The following is a 25,237-nucleotide window of genomic DNA, read 5'->3' as shown; positions in this document are numbered from 1 at the left end:
ATGAGTGTGGTCATTGGCGAGGCCGAGCTCGTTAAGCAGTCGTGTCATGCGTTTGACGAGGTCGGCTTGACGGATGCTGGAAGTAGCTTAGCCTCCCGGATCCCGAGATGTACTCGGTGAAGCACCCCGAGCTCGAGAGTCGGAGCGTATCATTGAGGTCAACGCCCTGAGCCCGGTCGGGACAGATCGGCAATTGTCTGAAGGTACCCCGAGCTTTCGGTAGAGTTCCGAGGACGAGCTGGCCCTGAACCGAAGTAAAGATTTGACCATCTATCGTTGGTGTTTACTGAGCCAAAACTGGACGACCTTTTAATTATAGGCTGGACGATCCATTTTTTCCGCTATCATAACGTATGCATCATTGAAAGTTACAAATAAGAACTAATGAACTGAAGCAATGAAATGAAGAAAATCTGTATGCACCACCATCTATAGGGAAGCAACGTCCAATGCCTTTATATCCATCTTCAAAGGCTTGATTACGGAAAAGAAGAAGATTTAAGTGAATGCATCCCCAATTTCTGCACTTAGCTTGCCCAATGGGTTAAATCCTACAATTACAATGCTTCGACTTGGAGCTCTGCCTCGCCTTTTACCATCCCTAATTTCCAGTTTCTTTTTTGTACTATATCAATTTGTTATTTTGCATCCTATTGCTCTATAAATAGATTGAAACGAACACATATTTTCGAGAAGATTGCAAGAAATTACTGCAAAGCATGATACAAGAGATAATTAAGAATGGATCTACACATAAATGGATCAATCAAAAATTTATAATTTGACACAAAAAAACATTAATTTTCTACAGCATAATACTGAGGAGCTAGTTCTGGTAACCACAGGGGATCTACTCTTGTTAAGTTACGAACATAGTTTTGATTTGTTCGAACCAACTCATTGAAGATGATACACTGTGACTTTGTCCGGAACAGAACTGAAGAAGGATGTATCTGTACAGTTTGACTGCTCCACATAGCCCTGTCAAAGAATAACAAGATTAGAAATGATTTGGTGCGCAAGAGGTCATGTTCTTTGCTCTAGAAACAAAAGGGTTGATATGACACAATGCAGAAGATTTAGCATCATATCTTTTGTCATAAAAATAATTAATAGCAAATTTATTTAACAACAGAAATTCCGAGTCTGAAGCTACTTGAATTAGTAGACAACAGGCATAAATTACAACTCATTGAATGATTGATCTTCCTAGGACAGCTAGATTGATTGAATAATGGTAGTTCGGAGGACAAGAAGAATAGCATTTATAACAAAGGAACTTGATATCTAAAATAATCAAGTAGCTAATTATTTTTTTCCTGATTAATTTTTGAGAAAATGTAGATAGATAGATGTTGCCTTCTTGAAGGTACCAATGGGCAAGAATTATAATTCACCAAATGATACTTGGGCAGGCCTGGATTCATTCAAGATTTCTTAATGTCGCAATTCTTCCCTAGGTGCCCCTTGCCCTCGGTTCTTGGTCATGAAACCGTCAAAAATATCAGAAAAAAGAAAAGACCACATTGTCCTGGTGTTGCATCCTTTTTTTTTTCTTTTGGAATCAATTGCAGTGTAGCTAAAGTACAGTATGATTCTAAACCTGTATGATCCATCTGGTTGCTTCAGTGCTGCATTGAGGAAGAATGAGGCTGTAAGGCATCTGCGGAACTGAAGCATGTCATCTCCACATGATGATAGAGATAGACCCATTTGCTGGATATGCCCTTGAATTTGACTGCAAGAATGAAAATTGGTAAATTATGAGAAGGTACATTAGTCCAAATGCTACAATTTTTTTTCCTAGCAGGAGTAGAAAATTCTCAAAAATATCGCTTTCACAAACTTCTTGTGATGATATCAAAATGTATATCACTTGCATAAAAATGCAAATTATTTTAAGAAATACAACAGTTTGCACATCTGAACAATTAAACAGTATACATATATTGGCTATCGGAATGAAATTGCAACTTCATAATCTAAGAGGCTATCATTTCAAATTGTAAAGAGGTTGCACATCAGCTTTGTTATGTATCAAAAATAAGAACTCAAAATATTAATATGTGAATGAGGTAAGTACAGCTAACCTGTGAACATCTTGTGCATGTCTTAGAGACCGGTAATTGATGAAGTTCTCCCTGCACCATTTCCTTAGAGCTTTTTCAAATTTTTTTTCTTTACTATTTGCTGTTCTGCTCTTCTCTAAGCATTCTGCAGAAGCCCAATATACATTCACCAGGGATATATGGTCCCCTTCGGGGCTTGAAAATTTCTTCCTTGCAGCTTTTGCCTAAACAGAAAACCAAGACAATGGGCGATACTCAGCATGGTTACCTCAGAGAAGATTGCATGAAATAGCAGTAATTAACCAGTTATTTAGTCTCTTTCCTTCAGTTATCTAACACGATTTGCACTTACCATGTGGAAAGAGAAGTGAAGAGAATAATAATTTATCTGCAGTTTATCAGATATAAGGGTTTTAATATAAAATATAATTTGATCTTTTAATATTAAAATTGAGCATCTTACATTTGCATTAAAGTTTATGAGGATGTATCTGGGTGCCATCAAATATGAAACATTACAAACTATCATCTGTGAGGGTCTGTTATGCAAAAAAGGGTGAGACATGATGTGGTATATGGATATGAGGGGAATATTGTTTTCTATAACAGAATAGATAATGCAATGAAAGTTTATTAGGATGGAGAAGAAAATTGTTGGCATAAACATTTTCAATGTACAATACTAGTTTACATGTTTTATCAGATTTTCTCTATGCTAGATTTACTTACCGCCAGAGTAGCGCGATACTTCTATAGTTGACATAATATGGATTTTCATTTTTTACAAACATAGGACAATTGAATTACGGACCTATGTAGTCACAGAGAACGGAATAAATAGATATAATCACCTTCACGAACAGGTGCAGTCCAAAAGTAATGGCTAGAAGTATTACGCCTTGGTAATGGCTCCTGTGCTAGTACTTTACCAGTAGGGTACAGCATCGTAACCGCATATGGTAAAGCTACCAAGTTGGCACCCATATCAAGTTGGCATCCATATCAACTCGGTACCCATATCAAGTATGGACACAATACTGTATCGAGCTCCTATATTATATTGGTTCCCTACCAGAACAGGAGGGTGCATCCACTATGGGGAGCTACAGTTCGGTACATAAAGCCATATATTATGTGCATGGTGTGAACAAGCTTTCATGAAACAGTAAGCTGATAACTGTAACCAAGCTAAACACGTAGGCTTGGAAAAGTTATAGGTTGGTCAGTTAGCATTTGGGGATAAAAAATACATGCAGCAATATAATTGGGTTTTTTCTCTTGTTGAGCCAGGGTGACTTTTGGTTTGTCCATGACATACTCCAGTTGTTAGTATAAAATGCCAAAGTTAATGCATAACAAACCACCAAGCCTAATTGACCACTAGGCACACCCCTTTTCCATATAAATTGTCTGCATAAAATCTTGAAATGAAAGATATTTAATAACTAAGAAATTTGAATTCGTATACACCCCCTGAATTATACATATTTTATTTTATATAATTTAAGTTATGATTTCTTACAAGGTTTTATAAAATCAAGACCAGGATCTATTGTACCATCCATATGTAACATTTTGTGTTTTATGTAACTAAAAAAGGAAAATGGAGAAAAGCAGAACTTTTATACAAGAAGAAATTTTAACATCCTGTTTTATATAAAAATTCAGAAAAATGCATGATGTTATACACTATATCAAGCAAATCTTTTGATAAATTGCAAAATGCAAGAAATGCCAAATGCATACCTCTTCCATCTTCTCGCGAGGAAAATAAAAAATAGATTCCACTGAAAGCATCGCAACCACTATCAGCATTTCTTCCATGCACTTGAATTGACTAGCCAAGATCAGCGCCTTCGAATACATAGGGTCCAATGGTAGCCGAGCCATCTGATGACCAATTGGATCTGATAGACTATAATCATCAGTTAAAGCCCCTAGGAGGAGTAATTGCTCCAAAGATTTCACAATAGCCATCCTGTCAACAGTCATGAAAGTCATGTATATATTTTTGTTGAGGGAAAATGAAAGTCATTACTAAAATAAATAAAAGGGCAATTTCAGTAAATCAGACAATGAAATCTTGATAGTTAAAACACGATGCTAATAATTTTGAAGAAAGAAGTACATATAAAATTATCTACACATTAAATGATTTCCAGTGTAACGGAGAAATGAAACAAACCAAAATTCTGATATCAATTGAGACTCAAAAAACAGTCTAAATAAGTAAAAACTTTGAAACTAATTCCACTACCATGTGTCCTCAAAAATTACTTGACTTTTATAAGTCCATCAATTTAGTTGCAAGCAATGGTTGAATAGACTATTGGTAATTGTTAGGATTTGAGTTCCATACCAATAAAGAAACAAATGTAATGAAAGATACAAAGATAAGCTTTTTTCTGAACGGACCAAGGATTTAAGTATCATATGCAGGCGGCATGCTGGACTGGCATTGGTTTGGTGCATACTGTTCGATGCCAATGCTTGGCATGCACGAGTACAAACAGCATGGCAAGCCCCAGCAGGCAGCCCGTACTGTGCTAGTGCTGCATGCCAGTGAGGCACTGGCTCGCTGTGAACCATGCATGTAAAGCTATGCCATGCCATGTGGACCAACACTCAAAGTCCATGGAACAAATACCGTATCTCCACATTCGGAAGAAAGGCCAAAATCCTTTTAAAGTCTGGAATTGTTCGTCAATTATTATTAGCAAACTGAATGTGCTCTCACCGGGTGAAGGCACATGTCCTGTTTGCATAGAGATTACTAGGCAAGCTTACTAGAATCTAGTTATATTTTCTATATTTCAAAACCATGCCTTAAGAAACATGTAATATCAAAGAAGAATATCAGATTTTACCTTGAAGGCTTTTCCATGAAATCAAACCCTATAATATCATCAACACCTAGGGCTTTCAGTTGTAGCACAACATTTGAGAGGTTGCACCTCTTTATCTCTGGAACAGTCGAATCCATAAGTTTACCAAATTCACTTTCTGGGTACAATCGGAAGCATTTCCTTGGGCCCTCTCGTCCAGCGCGACCACTGCGTTTGACATGGATAAAGTCTTGTTATAACAAATCAGGTAAAATTATAATTTACACCAAAACTACATTGAACTGCAGTTAGAAACGATGTACAACATAGGCATACAAACATGCGATTCAATGAGATACTAACTTTCATCAAAGGCAAAGAATTATTCAAGTTGCTATACTTGTCATTCAAATCATATGGTATGTATCATAAATAAAAAAAAGATGTACTAAAGAAATCAGATTAATAAAGAAAAATATAGCTTTTTGTTGTTTTCAGCACCAAAAGGTACTATAAAAAAAACTGCATGTTCTTTCTTTACAGTTTTCTTTATAAAATGTCCAAATACATAAGACTGGTCATATCTTCACGAAGAAAAGAAAACTACTATGGATGCAATGTTGATACGTACCAACATCAAGTTTTAAATCAATGGAAATTTGTTAGAAAAATGGTACAATCACAGGCCACTTAAGTAATCTGTGATATCAAGTCGTAAGCCAAGTGGGATTCATAATGATTCATCAACTAGCAGAGTCAAGATTCAAATTAAGATAGAGATATTTGATAGTTATGGAAGGGAGAAAAAAAAAGATTCAAGTACTTGAACAACAAAATAGGCCAAAATACAGCAACACTCCTTTAACTTCGAGCGAGAAACATTTTGATCCCAAAAGTTTAAAAACTTTCAATTAACCCCCAAGAGTTTTTATTTTTTGTGTCAATGTGATCCAACCGTTCATCTGGCCCCTAACATCGTTAATGGACTAGTTCAAAAGATGAAAATCCTCTTATTGTTAATCCACTATAATGCCAGAATTTATTCAACTTATTCCCATCACCGAGAATTCTGCCAGCCTGACCCTCTCCTCCCATGCCTTGACCTCGATTATTTTTTCGTGGAGCTGCAATAGCTGACCATTAGCTCTTTAAGGGAAATGAGGCGTTCCAGGCCCTGAGGCAATCTCGTCAGCTTGGGCAGCATGAGATCACTAATGTTTCCAATGATGTAAGGTCTCCCAGCCATTCTAGCAGGTTGGCCAAATTGGTGCAGGCTACTCTCTTCAATGATCAAAGTGAAGTTAGGTGTTTGCATGCTCTCTGGTACATTAATCAGCTCATCACAAGATTCAATTAACAAGTCCTCAAGTTTGGTATGGTATTGCAGCTCCTTCCATCAGATGATACGCCATAGTACTTACCACAGTCTCCTAAGAAGCAAAGATTATGACACCAAGGATGATGGGCACATTTGCCATCTCAATGACAACATCTCACTGCTATCGCACACCCACATGTCCACAATGGATATCGGCATACATGGCTTTAGTTTCAGCTTGGGACATCCAGATCTGTCAAAGTATTAAGAGAAGTTAGCATGATTACTTCATGTCTTTCCCCACCATTATCCACCATAACTATAGTTGGCTACTCCTCTAAATCGGGAATATTCTCAAAACGGAGTTCCTTCAATGAAGGGTATGTTGTCAATCTGTTGCAACTAACATTACATTCGGTATCCATGTACATGACTCTGCTCATGTATCTTAGCTCAAGAGACTGAACAGCTACTAGCCGTCTGACTGGTGGAAGATAATCACATACATGAATATTGCTTAATATTAAGTGGACCAGATATGGGAGCCATGATTCTATCTTGTTCGTCATCCAGTTAGAAATCTTGGTGCCCATGTAACCATCTATGTCCAAGACCTCCAAATTCTGAGGGGTTACAAGACCCTCCAGTAAGCTTCCACCACCTCTAAATGATAACTCTTCCATGACAAGGTTAGAGACCATAGGTTTTTCTTCTCCTTTAACTTTACTTTGTGGGCATCTGTTACTAGATTCTTTTCCTTCATGGGACACCAGATTCCGATGTTAGGTTTAGGTGTCCTAGCTCTGCAATGCCGCTAAATCTGCTATTGCCTTGCTCATCCATGATGGATAAGGGCAATGTCTGAAACTTACAAGCTATTAGGTATAGAACCTGCAAGTTATGAAGCCTGCCTAGGAATTCGCGAAGCATCTGAAGATAAAAACACTTAGGTATAAACACAGCAAGTTATGAAGGTTGCTCATTGACTCAGGCAGTGTTTCAATCCAGGCTGATGAAATGTCGAGATACCTTAGAAGTTTCATTTTTTTAATCGAATTGGGTAGCTTGTTCATCTGGTTGCCATGTAAATCTCATCCTCATCCTCGACCTTCGCCCTCCCTGATTCTCCTCTACATGTTCCTCCTGTCCATTTCCACCTTAGAAGTTTCATTTTCTTAATCGAATTGGGCAGCTCTTCCATCTGGTTGCCATGTAAATCTTGTCCTCATTCTTCACCCTCCTTGATTATTCTCTCCACATTCCTCCCCGTCCTCTTCCCTTTTAATTCTCATCTCTCTCTCTCATCCCTCTTCTTCTATTCTCGACGATCGATGATAACCCCCTCAGATCCATGCAATCATGCAATAGACGAATTTGAGCTTGAAGGAAAGGGGGCAGTGTTGGGGCTTCTGGACCCTCTAGAGAGGAGCGGGGAGGGATTCATGGGGGAGCATGTTGGGGTCGGAGATGGTTAGCCCCGATCCAAAAGATATTGTAGGTGATGGAGGCAGTGGGCACGATCCTATTGGCTACAGGGGATGGGTGAAAAGGCCAAGGAAGCGGTCTGAGCCAAGGGACCACTGGTGGCACAAGCTGTCCATGGAGAGGGCGGTGGCGGCCACGTGCATCACTAGCATGGTGGGCACCGGATGATCGCAGCAACAATCATGGCATTCCACAGAGAGAGGAGTGAATGGAAAGGGGTGGAGGAAGAGAGGAAGGGGAGGAGGATTTTTCAAAAATAGCGTATTTTAAAATTATCACATGATGACCGTGTGTGATAACTAATACATGACACTTCTTAATGGAGATGGATGGCAAGACCACATTGACACAAAAAAATAACTTTTAGGGGTTAATTAAAAAATTTTAAACTTTTGGTGTCGAAGTGTTTCTCACCCAAAGTTGAAGGGTGTCACTATATTTTTTCCCTAATTAATATGTTCTTTTTGTCTTTAAGAATATAGCAACTATTCTCTATGTTTATCCTAGTTCAGAGCATTTGTCAAGTCACAGGTTGTGATCTTGATCAAATTTATCCTATATAGAGTTATCAGCTAAAAGACATGGATATCGACATTTATGAGGTAACAGTCACTATAATTATTACAAAAACATGTGTCATCATGCTCATTTAATAAATAAATGACTTCCAAGAAATAACTTATCAAATGAAACAAACAGTAGGCATAACAGTCTGGAACCAAAGGCATAAAGATTAGTCAAAGTTATCTAATAAAAATTCTGACAACCAACACAGATCAGTAAGCATACCAATATTCTTACCTCCTTTGAAGAGCCTGTGCTTTTGAGGTTGGAATGATGATCAATGACTCCATCCCTGTTACTGGGTTGTATGAACGAGCTTTCACCAGTCCTGGGTCTATAACATACTTGATGCCGGGTATTGTAACAGAAGTCTCCGCAATATTTGTTGCTAGTATGACCTACATAATCCATTGAGAAAAAAGACCTATCAGCACCAGGATAGGTGCATGATAATTCAATATATGTAGATACCATTTTAAGTTAGAAAGTGATCAAGTTAAAGGTCTATCTGGAAAAATCACAACTTCAAACAAGATATAGTAAATTAATTTTGACTCAAGTTACTGAAACAGGCTAAATTTACAATTCTTTGCCTCTTCCAAAATCACATAACGCATGTAATGCATTCTCACTGGATGCAGAAGTAACATATAACATTATTAACTGCTGCATCAATGCACAACCAATAGACTTGTGGCATGTTTAATGATGAGGAATGATTCACAGTATGAAAACAAGACACTAAACCTACTACTTATATACACGGTCACTATACTACAATAAACTGACAATGAATCATTCAATCCTGCCTCTTGCACCAGAGAGTTGATTCACAGAAGCTACCATGCATGGTTTTTGCAATAAGTTAGATTAAATGCATCGAGTTGTTAGGAGCCAAGCAAGAACAAGTGTGGGAAAAAGATAATGCTGTAAGGTTAACAATAAAATTTTATAATTTTGAGTAGTCAATAATCAATTTGTCATCATTTTACAGAGTGATAAATAAGTAAACAGATTGATGAACACCATACATTTTTTTGGATCAATAAGGATGAAAAATATCAGGTTTACCTTGCGACAACCATAAGGGGCTGGCTTGAAGGCATTCATTTGCAGATCTGAAGGAAGAGATGAGTACATAAGTACAGTTATGAGTTTTTGACTGCCTTTAGGTAGCTGGTGAATGCGCTCATGAACAAGCCTCTCTACTGCTTCAATCTCCTCTTGCCCAGTCAAAAATGCAAGAATATCTCCAGGACCCTCCTCTAGATGGATCTGCAAATAAAAAAGATATTATCCTGGACTCAATAAGGATGCAAAGCCAAACTGAGTGAATGAAGCGGCTCAGTTTTTACATATAATCAAAGTATAGCATGAAGTATTAAAACATGTCATCTCCCAATTAGAGAACCTTTTCCGTGGTTTTTTTTTGTTGTCCTCTTGGGAGGCAAGATCTAAAAAAGAATTTAATCACTGATAAAGCTATAAATAAACCAACATCCGAAAACCTACAAAACCCAACCAATATTGGAGACACCTCAACCAATTTCATATTCCTTGTAACATTTCAAAGTCCTAGATATTGATTATATGTAGGACGCCAATGATGGTCTAATTCGAGAAAGAAACATGATGATATGGCTAAATGTAAATTAATTACCTGAAAAATAGTAATTAGGGTGGCATCTATATAATCTGGCTCAGGTTGATATGTATACAGTATATCCACAGGGTACTGCCTTCCTTGAATGTGTACAGCTTTTGCACCGCCAAAGTACTCAGAAAAACCCCTTGCGTCCAAACTAGCAGACATTATTATCAACTTTAGGGAGGTGAATTTTGCACCCTGACATGCTCTTAAAGTACTGAAGCATTGAGACTTATCTTCTTTATTAGACACCTCAGATTTGTTGTCAAAATTATGCTGCTTGATAGTAGAACGTGATCTTACAAACTGCACATTTTTTAACAACCCCAATAACACATCAGTATGGACTGTTCTTTCATGAGCTTCGTCGACAATGATGACACTATATCTAGATAGATATGGATCCAGCAGTGCTTCCCTGTTGATAAATGACACAAATATTAGCTGACAGAATCATTTATATATATATAAATTAGAAAAAGGGGAACTATCATGTTAATAAATTGATGTACGCATCCAAGAAAAATGTAAAAAATTGATGCACACAGGAAATGAAATATAATCCTTAGATAAAAATGGAAAACATGTCATGAGCAACCAAGTCAAATAAGTCAAATTTGCCAGCTGTTTTGGCAAAAAAAAAAAAGTAAGAAAAAGTTCAAAATATTAACATGAAAAACCTGGAACTTGTCCAAATCACCATATAAAAAAATGACTCAAAATATGTCAAACCAGATCCAAATATTCTTTATAGAAGACAAATTAATTAACTCATAGGAATAATCTAGCAGATCAATTAGTGAAATGGGCCAGTTTAACACCCACAAAAGAAAGATGGCTAAATCGTTAAATAAGTTGATGTACTTACTGCATCCAAAGTGAAACAAATTAGATCATGCTTGATGGAGCCACAGTTATCTTGTTTCAGGTTAAGCAGAAAGCTAAAAATATGAGCACCTAGCAGTGAGCTGTGTGCCAGTTCAGCACAGAAGGGCTTTTGAACATCTATTTTGGTACCTTGCAGAGGCAGTTGTTAGGTAGTTAAGTTTGTAAATATGATGACTACCTTCTGGAACAGCTTGTGATGCACCATCGGTAGTCTATTGGGCACATCACTAGACAGCTGATTGTAAAAACTATCATTAGAATTGTTACATATATTCACTCACTAACATGAAATGGAGACTTACTGTTAGATTAGACAACAAATATTATGTGTTTGCTGATTATGGCGGCACCATAACAACTGATAAAATTTAGAGCTAGATTAGACAAGTTCAGGTTTGATGTTCAAATATTTCACGAATTCACATTTCACCAGTATCTTCTCACGATAATTTATCTAATATCTTTCCATTCTGAACTGCTGAAAAAATTGAATTCGACAAAAAAATTCAAAATCAAAATAATGGCGTCTCTTTCCCTTTTAAGGAAATAATATCTTTAACATTGTCAAATTGAAATGATTGCAATGAGGCTTGCCATCACCAACATACAGATTTTGTTAAATCCCATAGAATACATTTCCTTGTCCTTCAATTATCTTAAAAGTCTTTCCAATAGGATAGGATGGGGTATTTGCAAAGAAAGTTTCCCCAGAAAATGAATTTATTAGATCATTGTATGTTGAAATGTTATTGCTGGACTTAGTCGCCAGAATTGGGAGCAAGGTCAGGAGCATAAATGAGTGTGGGTGCTGGGTATGCTAAAAACACTTGGAGAAAGAAATTGCTTAGGAAGTGGCTGCAGGTTTGAAATTCTGAGAAAATTATGAAGAATGAAATTTGTTCTAGGTAGAAGATTCCTGCTATAATCATTACAATTAAGCTAAACCTATCTCGAACTTTCTGAGAGTAAGTTGTCAAATATGCGTAGTTTATCTGTGAATATGAATTATCTATAAAAGAGAAAGGATCATGCCTCAAAAAATTAAAAGAAAAAAGAGCTAGACATCCCAACATTGCTCAACTGAAGGTACTTAATATCAACAAAACAATACCCCAATTTCTGCACTTTCTAAGTATAGTTGTACGTTGACACGTGAAAAACCAATCTGCCCATGAAAGAAAAGCTCAAATCCAGGGGAGGATCAGATGACTAATCCTAACTAGTTTTTTATCAACCAAGAAAACAAAGTATTATTAGGAAGGAACAATTCTTTTTCCATCTTTATTCATTTATTATATCTTGTTTCATCCGGAATGCAGGTTTTCTGTGGCAACTGAAGTGATTGGACCGACATCATAAACCCAGGTTGCAAAACGTATCTTCCTAAAATGGGATTAAAACAATTTCGTTACATTCCTCATCAAAGAAACTTCCCACCATCTACCCAGAATTAGAAGCCACACTAGCTAAGGTCATTACTTGGATAAAGTTTTCTTTTTCAATAGAAAGTGTACTTTAATACTCATTACTTTTACTGAGACGAGGAACGTGCTTATATGACAGTTGAATAAAAACAGTAGCAAGAACTAATTTATAGCGAACTATCAAGTCTAAAAGTCATGCGCACATCTATATTAAAAGGTTCACAAGCATGATTACCTTAATAGCAATCCATCTGTCATGTACTTAATCCTTGTAGAGCTGGATGTGACATCTTCAAATCTAATTGAATACCCAACCTTGTGTCCTAATTCAACATTACATTCTTCCGCCACACGTTTAGCAACAGTGACAGCTGCAACCCGCCGTGGTTGAGTGATGCCAATAACTTTTCCATCTTTGCAAAATCCAGTATTATATAAAAACTGTGGCAATTCTGCAATAATTATGGAAGCAAGCATGAACTTCTACAAGCTTGTTAATAATAATAATAATAATAATAAAAGAATTTGGCAATAAATGAGAAAACATGTCAAGAGTTCTCATACAAGCAATTTTTTCATCCATCATGCAGAATACAATGGAAGAGAATACCAGAAGTTGCTAAATTAAAATGAGTTTAGGGGAGGGAAGGGGGGGATGGGGAGGTTTAAAAGTTTATTATGAAAGTGTGTATTTCAGAAAGAAAAAAAAAAGATTTAGCATGTCCCGGTCATGGATATTGTGCCTAATTTATTGAAGTTTTCCTCCACAATTTCATGTTCAATACCATGTTAGTCAGAGATGGTTCACGATGCAAATTGGAAAGTACAACCTAACTAATAGGTGTGATCATATAGTGATGCAAAATGTGTGGGGTTATAACATTAGCATAGAACAGCTCACTTCTCTCAAGATGCTTACAATTTTCATTCTCATAGGACACTAGATGTACTCACCATGTTGTAGATAATATGTTTTGCAAAGAAATTGTTAGTCTTTAGTCTTTGCAAAGTGAAAAATCCACATATGATAAAAGAAAATTAGCATGTGAACCGTAAAAAGACAAAAATATGTACTATAGCATATGAGAAGGATAAGACGAAACAAAACTCACGGGTGGTCTTTCCGCTTCCAGTTTCCCCAACAATTATTACAGTGTCATTCTTCTTCACTTCATCCCCGATCCTCCTCTCAACTGAAACAACCAACAATTAGAACAAAATTATTAGCAAGTCAATTAGCTAAAAGAAGCAAAATCCAAGTGAATGAATCCCCCAACAAAAAAAAGCTCCCTTTTTCCTCTTGTGTAAATTTCAAGACAAAGAAGATACCTGATGCAATAGGCAATGATTTTCTCTGCTCTAAAATCCATTGTCTCCTGAAGTGGAAACCGAATGTGTCCATTAACAACAGCTCATAGCACAAGAAATAAAATTTTTCTCTTTTTTTTCATTTATACTATAAATAAACAAAGACGAGGTAGAAGGAATTCTTCAACAGATTCAAGACTTATACAATATAAAAGAAATTTCATCCTCGCTAGAGCTTGCTAGTCTTTGTGGTCTCCCTAGCGAGCTTTCTGCCGCTCTTCTAGCTCTGAGAGGAGACATCGTTAGGAAATGATGGCATCTCCTCTTGGGCAAGTTAGCAAAAAGACGACGAGGAGACCAAACCTAAATCGCTTCCTCCTCGAATTCGAGTTTCGAATCCGGCGAGGCGATGAGGTGATAGGGGAAGGGAAGAGGGGCACTTGCCGGCGGTGGCGCGTGGAAAAGCGACGCTCACCGGCAGTGGGGATATTGGCCGGAGGGGAAGCAGAGGAGGCCGCCCGGCGAGCGCGAGGGGGAAGCAATCGAGCAAATCACCGTGGGGTGGGTCTTACTAGAAACCACTGAGTTTGAATCTTGGAATGATTAGGTTTTTAGGCTGGTGTTTGTTCGAAGATCCGTACCCGACCTCATGATATCTTGACCTAATTTGTTTAGATATGGATTGATATCGGGTGTTTTTAAATTAGAATCCGACTCTGTAATTATTAATCTAATAAATTCTATAATTTTATTTTGCTAGACTTAGACTATCGACGGGAGATAATCTGGACATGTGATGAATACGAGAAATTTAAGTAATAGATGTTATCCAATTGTTATTTTGCTATAATAACTATTTTATGGCAAGAATGATGCTTATTATATGAGGTATGCATGAATAGAGAAATGATATTTATATGAATTCAAACTTTTATATCACCTAAAAGAATGGTGCCTATTATTTGATATTCGCATGAGCAGAACAAATTTATTTAAATTCAAATTTTTATATCAACTAAAAGTATTAACTTTGTTTGTGGTGAACAATAATGTGAACAATTAAATAGTTATTTTTTTATTATACAATTATTTTAGGCTTTTTCAGATAAGGGAGGTAGGCCCACTCATGTTATTCTATTTTTTGGTCAAAAGAGTCAAACTAGCTCCAAACCTAGTAAATCCGTTCCTTTGTAAATCTTCTTCACTATCCTAAAATTTCAGCTCAATGGAAATTTTACACCCTAAAATTGACCAATTGATAAGTTTATCTGAGCCTCCAAGTGCAACCAAATTTTGTTCCAATTATAGAATTCATAAATCCAGCCAGGTCCTCCTTTTAAATTTGAATTCAACCATTGGATTAAGGTGTGTTTTCTTAGAACTAATCTAAACCATCCTTTACAACAATCCATGTTAGCATCTTGGAGCCTATCTTATCATGATACTTGATATCATTTTAAACACTATGATTATTAGAACTCTCCAGAATCTTAATCTCTACCAATCAATCCAAATTCTCTGCCACCATCCATTCAAATTCACGGCACCCACAAGTACATCCCCCCCCCCCCAACACACACAAAGGAGAGGGATTTGGATTTTTGTTTTTGACTAAATCATCCTTTTGGCCATCTCTTTGATCTCCTACCCTTTCTTAAGTCTACGCTAGAAAGTTCAGGGAAAAATGGAAAATGGTTACCATAGATTTTTCTGAGCATCTAGTCTCCCAGTATGCATTGGTTTCCTAGAGTGAAACTTAGTAGTTGAGATGGATATTGTTCTACTTCCGCTCTCCATATGTCCCCAGTTTCTCCCAAAAAAAAATCCAGACCTCAGGTTGCTAACCATTGGGGCAAGCCGCAGTTCACATTAACATCATGTTTCTTTGAAAAATCAGAGAAGAAAGTCTCTAAGAAACAAAAAGAAAAGCATTCAATGCAGCCGCACTCAGAATCCAACCGAAGCACATGGTGGTGTTGCTTGGGGGATGAGTCATCTCGTGAGACCATTATATATAGTATATTTTACTCTCTTTATTTAAATAAATAAAGATGAATAATTAATGGCTCATCTAAATTACTCTCTTTCCAATTGATATATGCATATATTCGCTAGATTTTTTATCTATCTTGAGATATTCATAAAAAATAGATGCATCCAATGTTGAACAAAAATAAGAAAAATTTAAATAGTATAGTCTCAACTTTATTCAACAGCATGAGCATCTATAATGTTAGAAGATGCGAGTTCGAGGCAGCAATGTCCATCCTAAGAAGGTTCCTTCAGGTTAGTTGGAGCAATACTAGTGATAATCAAACTTCCACAAATATATAAATATCAAGCACCTACAATCTGTGCATCCTAATTTTTGGGAAAATTTTTGAAATCAGTGCAATACAAGGACTTCTTAGGGAGTCGGCCATCCATCCTGGTATTACTTCCCCCAAGTACGTGCCCGAATGCAGAGTTCTGATCGCACTCATATCAAGTTGTTTATGATATTTAAATCCAAAAATTAAAGAAGGACAAGTTAATCCCCCCAATTTAAGTCCTGCAATGTGCAAGCTGTGAAGGCTAGACAACAACATAGTTGCGATCATATAGGAGTTAGACCTAAACAAACTAGCAAGACCCAAAAAGTATCACAAAGTTATCTCTAGATATTACATGATCATAAACAAGATTTTTATCTGCAAATTAACTTAGTCTAATATTTAAAATATATGGTCTCCATCACTAACGAGTGTAAGGACATCACAGAAGTAGGTAACATTATAACCACCATCAGGCACCATTACCACGTGATGCATCAATTTCAACCTTCTAAACTTTACTCCAATCTAAAAAATGGTGCCATAAAATACCAACTGCTAATTGCACATGAATTATGGCAGGAAAAACTTCCCTCGCAGTGTTGAAACCAAAAGCCTCCAACTCAACTTTTGAAAAAGCTGATGTATCAAATTATCCTTTAAACAAATCTCCATAGCATGTCCCTTATTAAGAAAAAAGCCTAAGTAGCTTCAAAATTTGAACACCCTAAACACAAAACAGAAAAAACAAAAGAATGGAAAAAACATAAGTTACATAATTTTAATAGTTTAAGTCTTTATCTTCTTTCCAATTTTCCACTTTGTATGCTGAAATATCCTCTTTTTTAAATCTTATTGTGGTTCTATGTATTGTCTTGGCACTTCTTTTGAACAGCACAACTGTATCATAGTAGAATACTTTTCTTTCTTTTTGTTTCTGTTTGCGATTTATTCCTGCCTTGTCGCATTATCAAAATATGTCTGCAAATCTACATAATTGACTTCTACTACAATCACCTCCTGTTTATCATCCAATCTTTTATGTGGATTTAATTAAGTAAATCATTGCTAGAATCTTCCTCTTAAATAACTTGCTTCCCCTTTAAGACATCAAAATCACCATGTGCAACTCCAAAGAAAATTCCATATATGGGGACCAAGATTCAGCACCAAGCTCTGGAAAAGAAGGACAATATTTCCTAGACTAGAGAGCGCCTACCTCCTGTAATGCCAAAGATTGCGTTCTCTTCCACACATGTGGGGCTCATTACGGCCTCTGTAAGTGAGAGGAAATGAGATTATCTGTTTCGATGGGCAAGTGATTTTTTTTTAAAATTTCTTGTGGAGAATCCAACTAAAAATAGTCAAATAATAATATATTACAGACAGATATAAAGGATTAATAATGTTCCTCAACTAAAACTAGCTATAAATAAATTGGGTAAACAATTCTCCAGTAAGTGCTAAGGAGCTATCAAGTGAACAAATCTATAGCCTTACCCTACACGCATGCCTTCCTCAATATCAGTTGGAGAGACTTTGTCACCCAAGCCAACCACAAACTGTACACAGCGAAGAAATCAACTTCAGTCTTCTCAATTGAGGTTCTATAGAATAAATCAGACCTATGCAATCAAGAATTTCAATTAAAATCAGAGAATATACCTTGGCAATTTGCTTTACATTTATCACATATTTAGCATCTTTTGTGTTTGGATTTACAATCTCCGTACACCTAGCGGCCTTTCAAGAGATGAAAATCTAACTTAGAATTTGAATAATCTGAAAGAGCAAACATCAAGCTAAAAATTAACATGTATCAGTGTGTGCATGCCAGCATCTCTCTCGCTATGCGTGCATGTGTGTGTGTGTGTAGGTGATGCACAAACACATATCTTCAGATATCTGTTTAATAAAAGATTAAAAAGATATACCTATAGATGTTGCTCTTCTTGCATCATTTGCTTATCAGAAACTAAATCCCACTGGCTTGGTGCGGCTAAACCAGTGTCAGACTCTTTGATTCCTGACATTTGATTGAAGAAAACAGGCATTAGAGACCTAAAAATAGGGATATTTTCTCATATATGATGGTGCACGATTCTGAAAAGCCCATTTAAATGAATTCATCCCTTTCACACTCTTACAAATAGAAAAAAATAGTTGCTTCTTTAAACACCGGCTGTCACGCCCCGAACCCAACTCCCGGGTCCGGCACGCGACCGGCCGCATGAGCCCTAGAGCAGTACCCTAAAGATCATGCAAGGCCTAAAAGGTACAATATTCACATATATGCCAAAATCAAAGATTAATGTAATTCAATCAAATCCAACTAAAATGTACTGAATGATTACATAAATTCAAATGTCCATAAGCAAAAGATAAATTAATTTCTATCTATCTAGCAGTCAGACTCCATGCTGATCTCATTTCTCGTCCCACCCGATGGACTCTACAAATCCAGTGCCTCTGAAAAAGAAAGTAAGAATAGTATGAGCTTTTCTAGCCCAGTAAGAATCCCAACAGCCACACACAGTAATTATGATAAAATGATCAAAACATCAAAATAATATCATTTTATCAAAACATCAATAAATGTCATTTCATCTTTCCAAAAGCTCAACAAACAACAAGTGTATATAATCAGTACATATACACAAATCCTTTTTAGGCTCAACAAACAACAAATATGTAAATAACTATTTCATATACATAAATCATTTTTCACATTATGTGATCCATTTCCGTATTACTCTGATTCCCAAGTTTTCAGACTTTTCATTTCTGGCGTTGGACTAACCAAGATCATGACCCAGTCCAAGACTGCACAAATCCCACGTATAAGCTCGTGGCAGCTATCCCACGCGTAAGCCCGTGGAGGCTATCCTACGCATAAGCTCGTAGAGGCTATCCCACGCGTAAGCCCGTGGAGGCTATCCCACGCATAAGCTCGTAGAGGCTATCCCACGCGTAAGCCCGTGGAGGCTATCCCACGCATCAGCTCGTGGCAGCTATCCTACGCATAAGCTCGTAGAGGCTATCTCATGACAAGGTTAGTCCAACCCACATTACATGTCTAGTTTTACATGTTTAATCACAATTTGATCACATCACATATTTTCATAAATTCTCAAAAATATGTTATTTCTTTCCAAATGAATTTATCTCAATATTTTCATTATAAACACAATGCACGCCTCAAAGGTTTCGTATCAGCTCATAAAACAATAACAACATAATTATGAAAATATGTTGATATAAATTCGCCTCATAGATATCGCATCAACTCATAAAACAATAACAACATAATTATGAAATAAATCCAACGATAAATCAAATATTTGTATAGAAGTGCTCAGATGTAGGGATTCTTACAGAAATTGTAGACTGACTCAATCACAGATCCAAGTCACAACCTACTCGCTGTGGTGCTGAGTCCCCTGATCAAAATCTCCTGGCACCGCTGACTCTTCCTCTACAACATCAATTATAAATCACAACTAAATTATTTAATATTTAAATATTCTAAACCATAATTCACATCTACTATGGGGTCCATCACCAGGTCCCCAAACATCTCAATCCCTCCAGATCTAGGGCAGTCGGGGTGGCCCGACTCCCACTCCGTACCACCAGCCTACGTCGTCGACAGCCGTGGCCGCAGCCACGCCGCGACGATGATCGGTCCCGTTAAAGAGACCAAAAGAATGGATGAGATTCCTCTCTCTTCATGGTTGGGAATACATCTCCCCTTCTCCATTTCTTGGCCTAAGGGCAGCAGCCGCCACCTGCCCAATCCTCGGCTACCACCCTCCCGACCCTCGGCCACCACTGGCCGAACCATCGCCGGCCGCCTCTGCTGCAGTCGCCGGCGATGGTAGTCGGCCAAAAGAAAGAGAGAAGAGGAGGTCCCTCTTCTTCATTTTTTTTTCCTTCCCAACACCCGAAAGAGCCCCCCTCTTCTTCTTCTTTCCCACCGAAGATCCACCCTTTTCTTCTCCCATCATAAGCCGAAGGCCTTCCTCATGGTGGCTCGGCCTCTCCCCCCCCCCACTCGACGGCAACCCAAGTAGCCGTCGTTGTCGGCCGGCGGCGAACCGACGAGAGGGAGAGAAGAAGAGGGTGGAACCACGAGAGGAAGCCCTCGGTCCACCATCCCCATCCACAACAAACCTAGGAACTCATCTCCAACCCTCACACAGATCCGATCAACCCCCTTCCCGCCATGCATCTCGGCCATTCCGGCAGCCGGCGGCGGCCAAAAATCCGGGGGAGAGATGCCGAAACAGGGGTACCCTGTTTCGGACTCTTCCCCGACGATCCGCCGGCCGAAATCCCACCATCTCCACCCAAAATCCAGAGAAATAAACACAAGAGGAAAGCACCGTGCTTACCTCGGTCCGGTGGGGGATACTCCAGCGGCCTTCCGGCGAGAAATCGGAGGAGGAACCGTGAGCACTCCCCTCGGATCCACGCTTCTTCACCCGTCGGAATCTTCGGCGAAGGGAAGTGGTCTTCCTCCGCGGCCGGCCGGATCTCGACGCTTGTCTCCTCTCCGGCGACCAACCTCTCCCCGGACGCTGCCGCCGCCGCCGCCGCTCTCCCCCTCCCTTTTTTTTTGTGGTGTTTCTCCTCCCACGATCGTGCCCTAGGCACGATCGTAAATGGTGGATGGGCCCGGTCTTTTCGGGCCGGCCCGTCCACCCCTCTCTTTTTTTTTTTTTCCTGGGTATCACACCGGCCATGCAAAAATCCAGCCATTTAATTTTAAATTTAATTTTCACTAAAAAGCCTAGAACAAGCAGTATTTAGCAATAACAACTGCATTTCACTCCACTTACCTTATTCAAATTCTATCAAGTTTTACATCTAATGATCCATGTTCTACACAATATGTCTATGATGACAAAACCCACTTTAAGTCTTGGCTCTTAATTTCAGCCTAGGTGACAATTACCTTTGCGGTCATACTTTTCATTTCAAATGATAACTTTAACCTAGGAATTTCTCCAAGAAAATGGGGATATGTTTCCAATATGGAAGGTTCAATTGCCAAAGTTGCTTCTTAAAAACAATATGATCTAGTCATTTTTTTGTTTGATTAAGTTAGAACTCCGGAGAATAGGATAGTTGACAACATGGTTTAAGGTTTTGATCAAAACTCCAAAAACAAATATGGAATGCTTCAGTTTGGTTGGAATTAGTCCAGTACCAGAAATGGTTTTGGATTTTATGCTAAAACTAACATACAAAGCCATATTAAGTCTACAAAATTATCTATGCTAATTGTCTTATATTTCTATATTTTTGCAAATGCCGGACAGCATTTTCTTTACATTAAACTTAGACTTTATGAGGTTTGAGAAGATTTATAAGCATAGCAATGGTACATTGGAAGATATTTAAAAAAAAGTAAAACCTTTTTACATGAGTTTGCTATCCTATCACTTAAACTTCATAGGCATTTCATATATTAAAGTACCAACAAGTAGTAGTATGATATATTACACTCTCGCATGGTTTTAATATTACATCATGCAGAAGAATTCCTTAAAATGATTACCATTTTATTTTCTTGACTTAATTTATCTGCTATTTATTTATTATCTTTATTAATTCTATTTTACAGTTCTCCATCTTCCATCAGTTTCAATCAAAATAATCGGAACAAGAGCCAAAATAACAAGATTGCCAAATGTTTGGCTAAAACGAAAATTGGGACCCAGCTTTGAACCTTGGTTTTAGAAGCAATGGTTGATACATGAGGTTAGGTTTTTAAGGGTTTTTGCAATGCCTTCATATATAGGTACACGAGGATGGAAAACATTGGCAATATAGATTAAATTACCTCAATTTTAATATTTATGAAGGGCTTCCACCATATATCTTCTGATTGTACTGCTACACCCTCCTTATGTTTATTAGTTTCTTCTTCCCTTTTTTTGAACTGTGTTGTTTCTTTACATGCTCATCACTCTTGTACATGATCAAGTATGCATGCAGTTATGCATCCCCTTTTTCTACATGTTTCTGGATCTTGTTTTAGAGAGGCAACGGAGGTTTAAATCATTTTAAATGCTTAGTTGTACCAAAAAAACTGTCAAGAAGGAAAAGAGGAAGATTCGCTGAAAGAAACTTGGGAACAGAAACAGCCCAATGGGGAAATTTTCAGAAAGGACAATGGAATGACCAATACTTGGGCCTATTAAAGGTAAGAAAATCTAGGAACCCATTATTACATAAAGAATTTGTAATAATGAGTTATCATATACAAAATCCTTGGCAGGAAAGAAGAAAGAGCCTGGTGAAACTTTCAACTAGCCTTACTATCACATTTTGTAAGTGATGGGTATTATATGAGTTATCATATACAAAATAGTTTTGCTAAAAGAATTTGGATCTCGTCCGTATTTAGAAAGTGAGAATATGAGATTTATCCAGCAAAGTTCTTGCAAAATAGTTGGCGGCTATAGCTTTGATAACAGGGACAATTCCCTTAGGCATGCTGGATCTTCATGTTTTTCTTGTAGTTATATATTTGGCTCTGCAACTTGAGAATTGACACCTTTACTGTTTATGGACTTGATTTGTATCTCTTTATACCTTTATTTTCTTCAAATTTGGTCAAATAATTACAACCCAATCACTTTCTGATCCTATATTCAAGAATGATAGCCATCAAAGTATTGATAAACAAGAAGAATATTTTCTAAAACTAGTTCAATAATCAGGTTAGCGGCAATTTAGAAAACTATGAGAGCATTGCTAGGGATTTACAGTCTGATACAATCAGTAGAAACATTAGCAGCTTAAATAAATAACTCTGGACTTCGACATGTTGTGTCTTGTTCAACCAAAAGGAATTATCATATTTAAAGGCAAAAGAGGTGCATGTTTATAGTTTTAAAAAATAATACAAATAAAGCATCCATCCTAGAAGATTTGCATGGCTTCCAAAACAAAACAAACAATCTAGACATTGAAAACCTTGGTCTGATAATTACTATTCTAAGTATTGCCAATCAAAGATTAGGGACTAGGGTTGTTGCACAATTTCTACATTTCCTTCAACGTACTCTAATGTGTATGATCTCCAAAATTATGGAACTAAAGCTAAAAAATAATATAAGAAAGCATGCTCTAACATATATATCACCACCATCTACCACAAAGATCATTGACTTTCTTCGTCATCTCCTTAATTTCCTTCTCTACTTTCGTGATACTAGCTCAATAAGGTCCTAGACCCTGTCATCAAAGAACAACACAACAATTCAATTTTCAATTGATGATATTGCAGATCCATGAAATATATTCAACCCATATCCCAACAACAAAATCCGTGCAACAAAGGGGAACAAAAGATTCAAAAAATAGGATAGCAAATCGAACCGAACTTAGACCAAAATCAGTAAAGATTTGAGCAGCCAGAGGCATTATAAGCAAGAATTGAAAAGGAAATACTGGAAAAATTATACGCCACAGATAAAGTTTCAATTTTTACAGGATTTCCAAAGAAATGCTCGATTTCTACCTCTATAGAACAATACTAGGAAAATTAAAAAGGACAAAAAGAAAAAAAATCTAGGGTTCCAGGCCGACTGATTTGGATCTGAAGACGACGATTCGAGGGGAGACTGGAGGGGGTGGGGCAGGCATGTGTAGGCTTTGAGAAGGGCGATATTGCCCTCGTCGAGTGGGCGAGGGTTCCTCTCATTCTTCTCCTCTTCAAGTTATGGAGCCATGGCGGCAAAAAGCAATGGCGGCGAGACCTCTTTCCCTCGGCTTGTGTTCATAGCCTATTTGCTATATTCCATATTTCAGGCCTTGGTCCACAAGAAACCAAACCAGCCCAGAAGTCGGCAGACTGGTTTTATACTTATTTACCCCTTTTTTAACTCGTGAGGTTCGGAGCCTGGCGCATTTTAATTCCTTTTAATTTTTCTGCTATTTGTCTAAATTTTTTTTTCACGGAAAAGTCTCTCCTTTTTTTCCTTTTTTTCTTTTTTTTTTTTTTGTGTGTGAGGGAACGAGGACTCTCTCCTACAGTGGAACATCACAGCATCGGACTCTTTCTAAACTCCGAATCAAATAGATGGATGACCACACACAGAATCCTTTGATGCCGACACCTAAGCAAACCCCTTTCTGGCATTTATCGTTTTGGGACACCATCGGCTTTCCTTTAATGTATTGTATAGATTATTATTATTATTGTTTTACACATGAGATGATTAGTTGTCCACCTAGTGAATTATGGGGTCTTTTGGAGCTAACTTTATATATTCAATATATAAATACAACCCATTTCATGCACATATATTTTATTAAAATAATAAATTAATAAATATTAGAAACTATTATTTATATCTTTAAATAACAGAAATATGGGACAGCTAATGTGGCTTGATGAGTTGTCAATTAATAATTAAGCGATCTTCTTGAAATTAATTAATTGAGGGTGTTCTCAATATATATCAGAAAAAAAAAGAAAAGCCCTACTTCCACTTTTTTAACTCAACAGAAAAGAAAATTCCATCTTCATCGAACACTCCATGATCCTATCTCTTTTTGAAAAGCCATGCAATATCTTCATGAGCAATTGAACATAGTAGAATTCTTAGTTAGGATAATTTTTAAAAAAAAAATTAAGGTAAAAGCTCTGGTTTCCATTCTCTGGTCCCTCCCCTTGCTCTTTCTTCTTGTAAAGAGTTCTCACTCTTAAACTTCAAAGCAGTTTTATCATAACAAAAAAAAAAAAAAACATTCTTGCCCAAATACAGAAATGGAAATCCCATATTCCAATCTCCACCATATACCTATCAACTCTATTTTTCAAAAAGAAAAAACTAATCTCATATATTTGGGAGATAAAACGAAACTTTCTTCTGTAACTCTCATTTCCTTCCTCTCTTCCATTCAAAACAAAGGGCCATCTGTATTTGATTTTCAACTCTCTAATTCTATAATAGATCTCTCTGCTAATTCTTTAAATAATTAAAAAAAAAATCTAAAACAAAAAATCTCACAAGTTATTATTGCTCAAGGTGACATGATGATGGAATTTTTGTTGCCTATGACCATGACTAAGGGTGGCAATGGGTCGGGTTGGATTCTTGACCATGCTCAATCCAATTCGACTTCCAGTTGAGACCTCTTGACCCTTTTGATCATGGTATACAGTACCGGTTGATATCAGTCGGTACCGGACGTACCGTACCGGCATCGGTGGGTACCGGTACCGGTATGCCAGTGTCGGTATGCCTGGTGTACTGCATACCATACTGTACCGACATTCGGTACGTCTATACTAATACGGCACCGGTATGGGGTCCGATATCGGTACGGCGAATCTGGCTTTTGATCAAGATTTTTTGATCTATACCTGCACATAGG

At 37.4% G+C, this 25,237-nt stretch overlaps 1 protein-coding gene across 27 annotated transcripts; it reads right to left on the bottom strand.

Moving 5' to 3' along the window:
* Positions 1 to 685: 685 nt before the first annotated feature.
* On the bottom strand, positions 686 to 23,705 carry LOC103698743 (pre-mRNA-splicing factor ATP-dependent RNA helicase DEAH10). Of its 27 annotated transcripts, XM_088721562.2 has the most exons (17): positions 20,236 to 20,469; positions 19,217 to 19,316; positions 18,196 to 18,310; positions 17,776 to 17,867; positions 17,507 to 17,584; positions 17,342 to 17,403; positions 13,551 to 13,597; positions 13,334 to 13,414; positions 12,457 to 12,673; positions 9,922 to 10,327; positions 9,333 to 9,536; positions 8,499 to 8,659; positions 4,937 to 5,122; positions 3,816 to 4,047; positions 2,091 to 2,293; positions 1,604 to 1,738; positions 686 to 981 (listed from the first exon to the last, which is right to left on the bottom strand). In XM_088721562.2, exons 6-17 carry the CDS (start codon positions 17,350 to 17,352, stop codon positions 798 to 800), a joined length of 2,067 nt encoding a protein of 688 aa, XP_088577688.1. In that variant the 5' UTR covers positions 17,353 to 17,403; positions 17,507 to 17,584; positions 17,776 to 17,867; positions 18,196 to 18,310; positions 19,217 to 19,316; positions 20,236 to 20,469; the 3' UTR covers positions 686 to 797. The 27 variants fall into 27 exon arrangements, with proteins under 27 accessions (XP_088577688.1, XP_088577684.1, XP_088577687.1 ...); XM_088721558.1 differs by lacking the exons at positions 19,217 to 19,316; positions 20,236 to 20,469 and adding an exon at positions 23,008 to 23,685; XM_088721561.1 differs by lacking the exons at positions 19,217 to 19,316; positions 20,236 to 20,469 and adding an exon at positions 23,444 to 23,677.
* Between the last annotated feature and the right edge of the window lie 1,532 nt (positions 23,706 to 25,237).

This window comes from Phoenix dactylifera, chromosome 5 (assembly GCF_051530095.1).
Source record: "Phoenix dactylifera cultivar Ajwa chromosome 5, Ajwa_hap1_PhDact_Kaust_v1.1, whole genome shotgun sequence".
NCBI classification, from domain to species: domain Eukaryota; kingdom Viridiplantae; phylum Streptophyta; class Magnoliopsida; order Arecales; family Arecaceae; genus Phoenix; species Phoenix dactylifera.
This window is presented reverse-complemented; position numbering and strand designations above follow the sequence as displayed.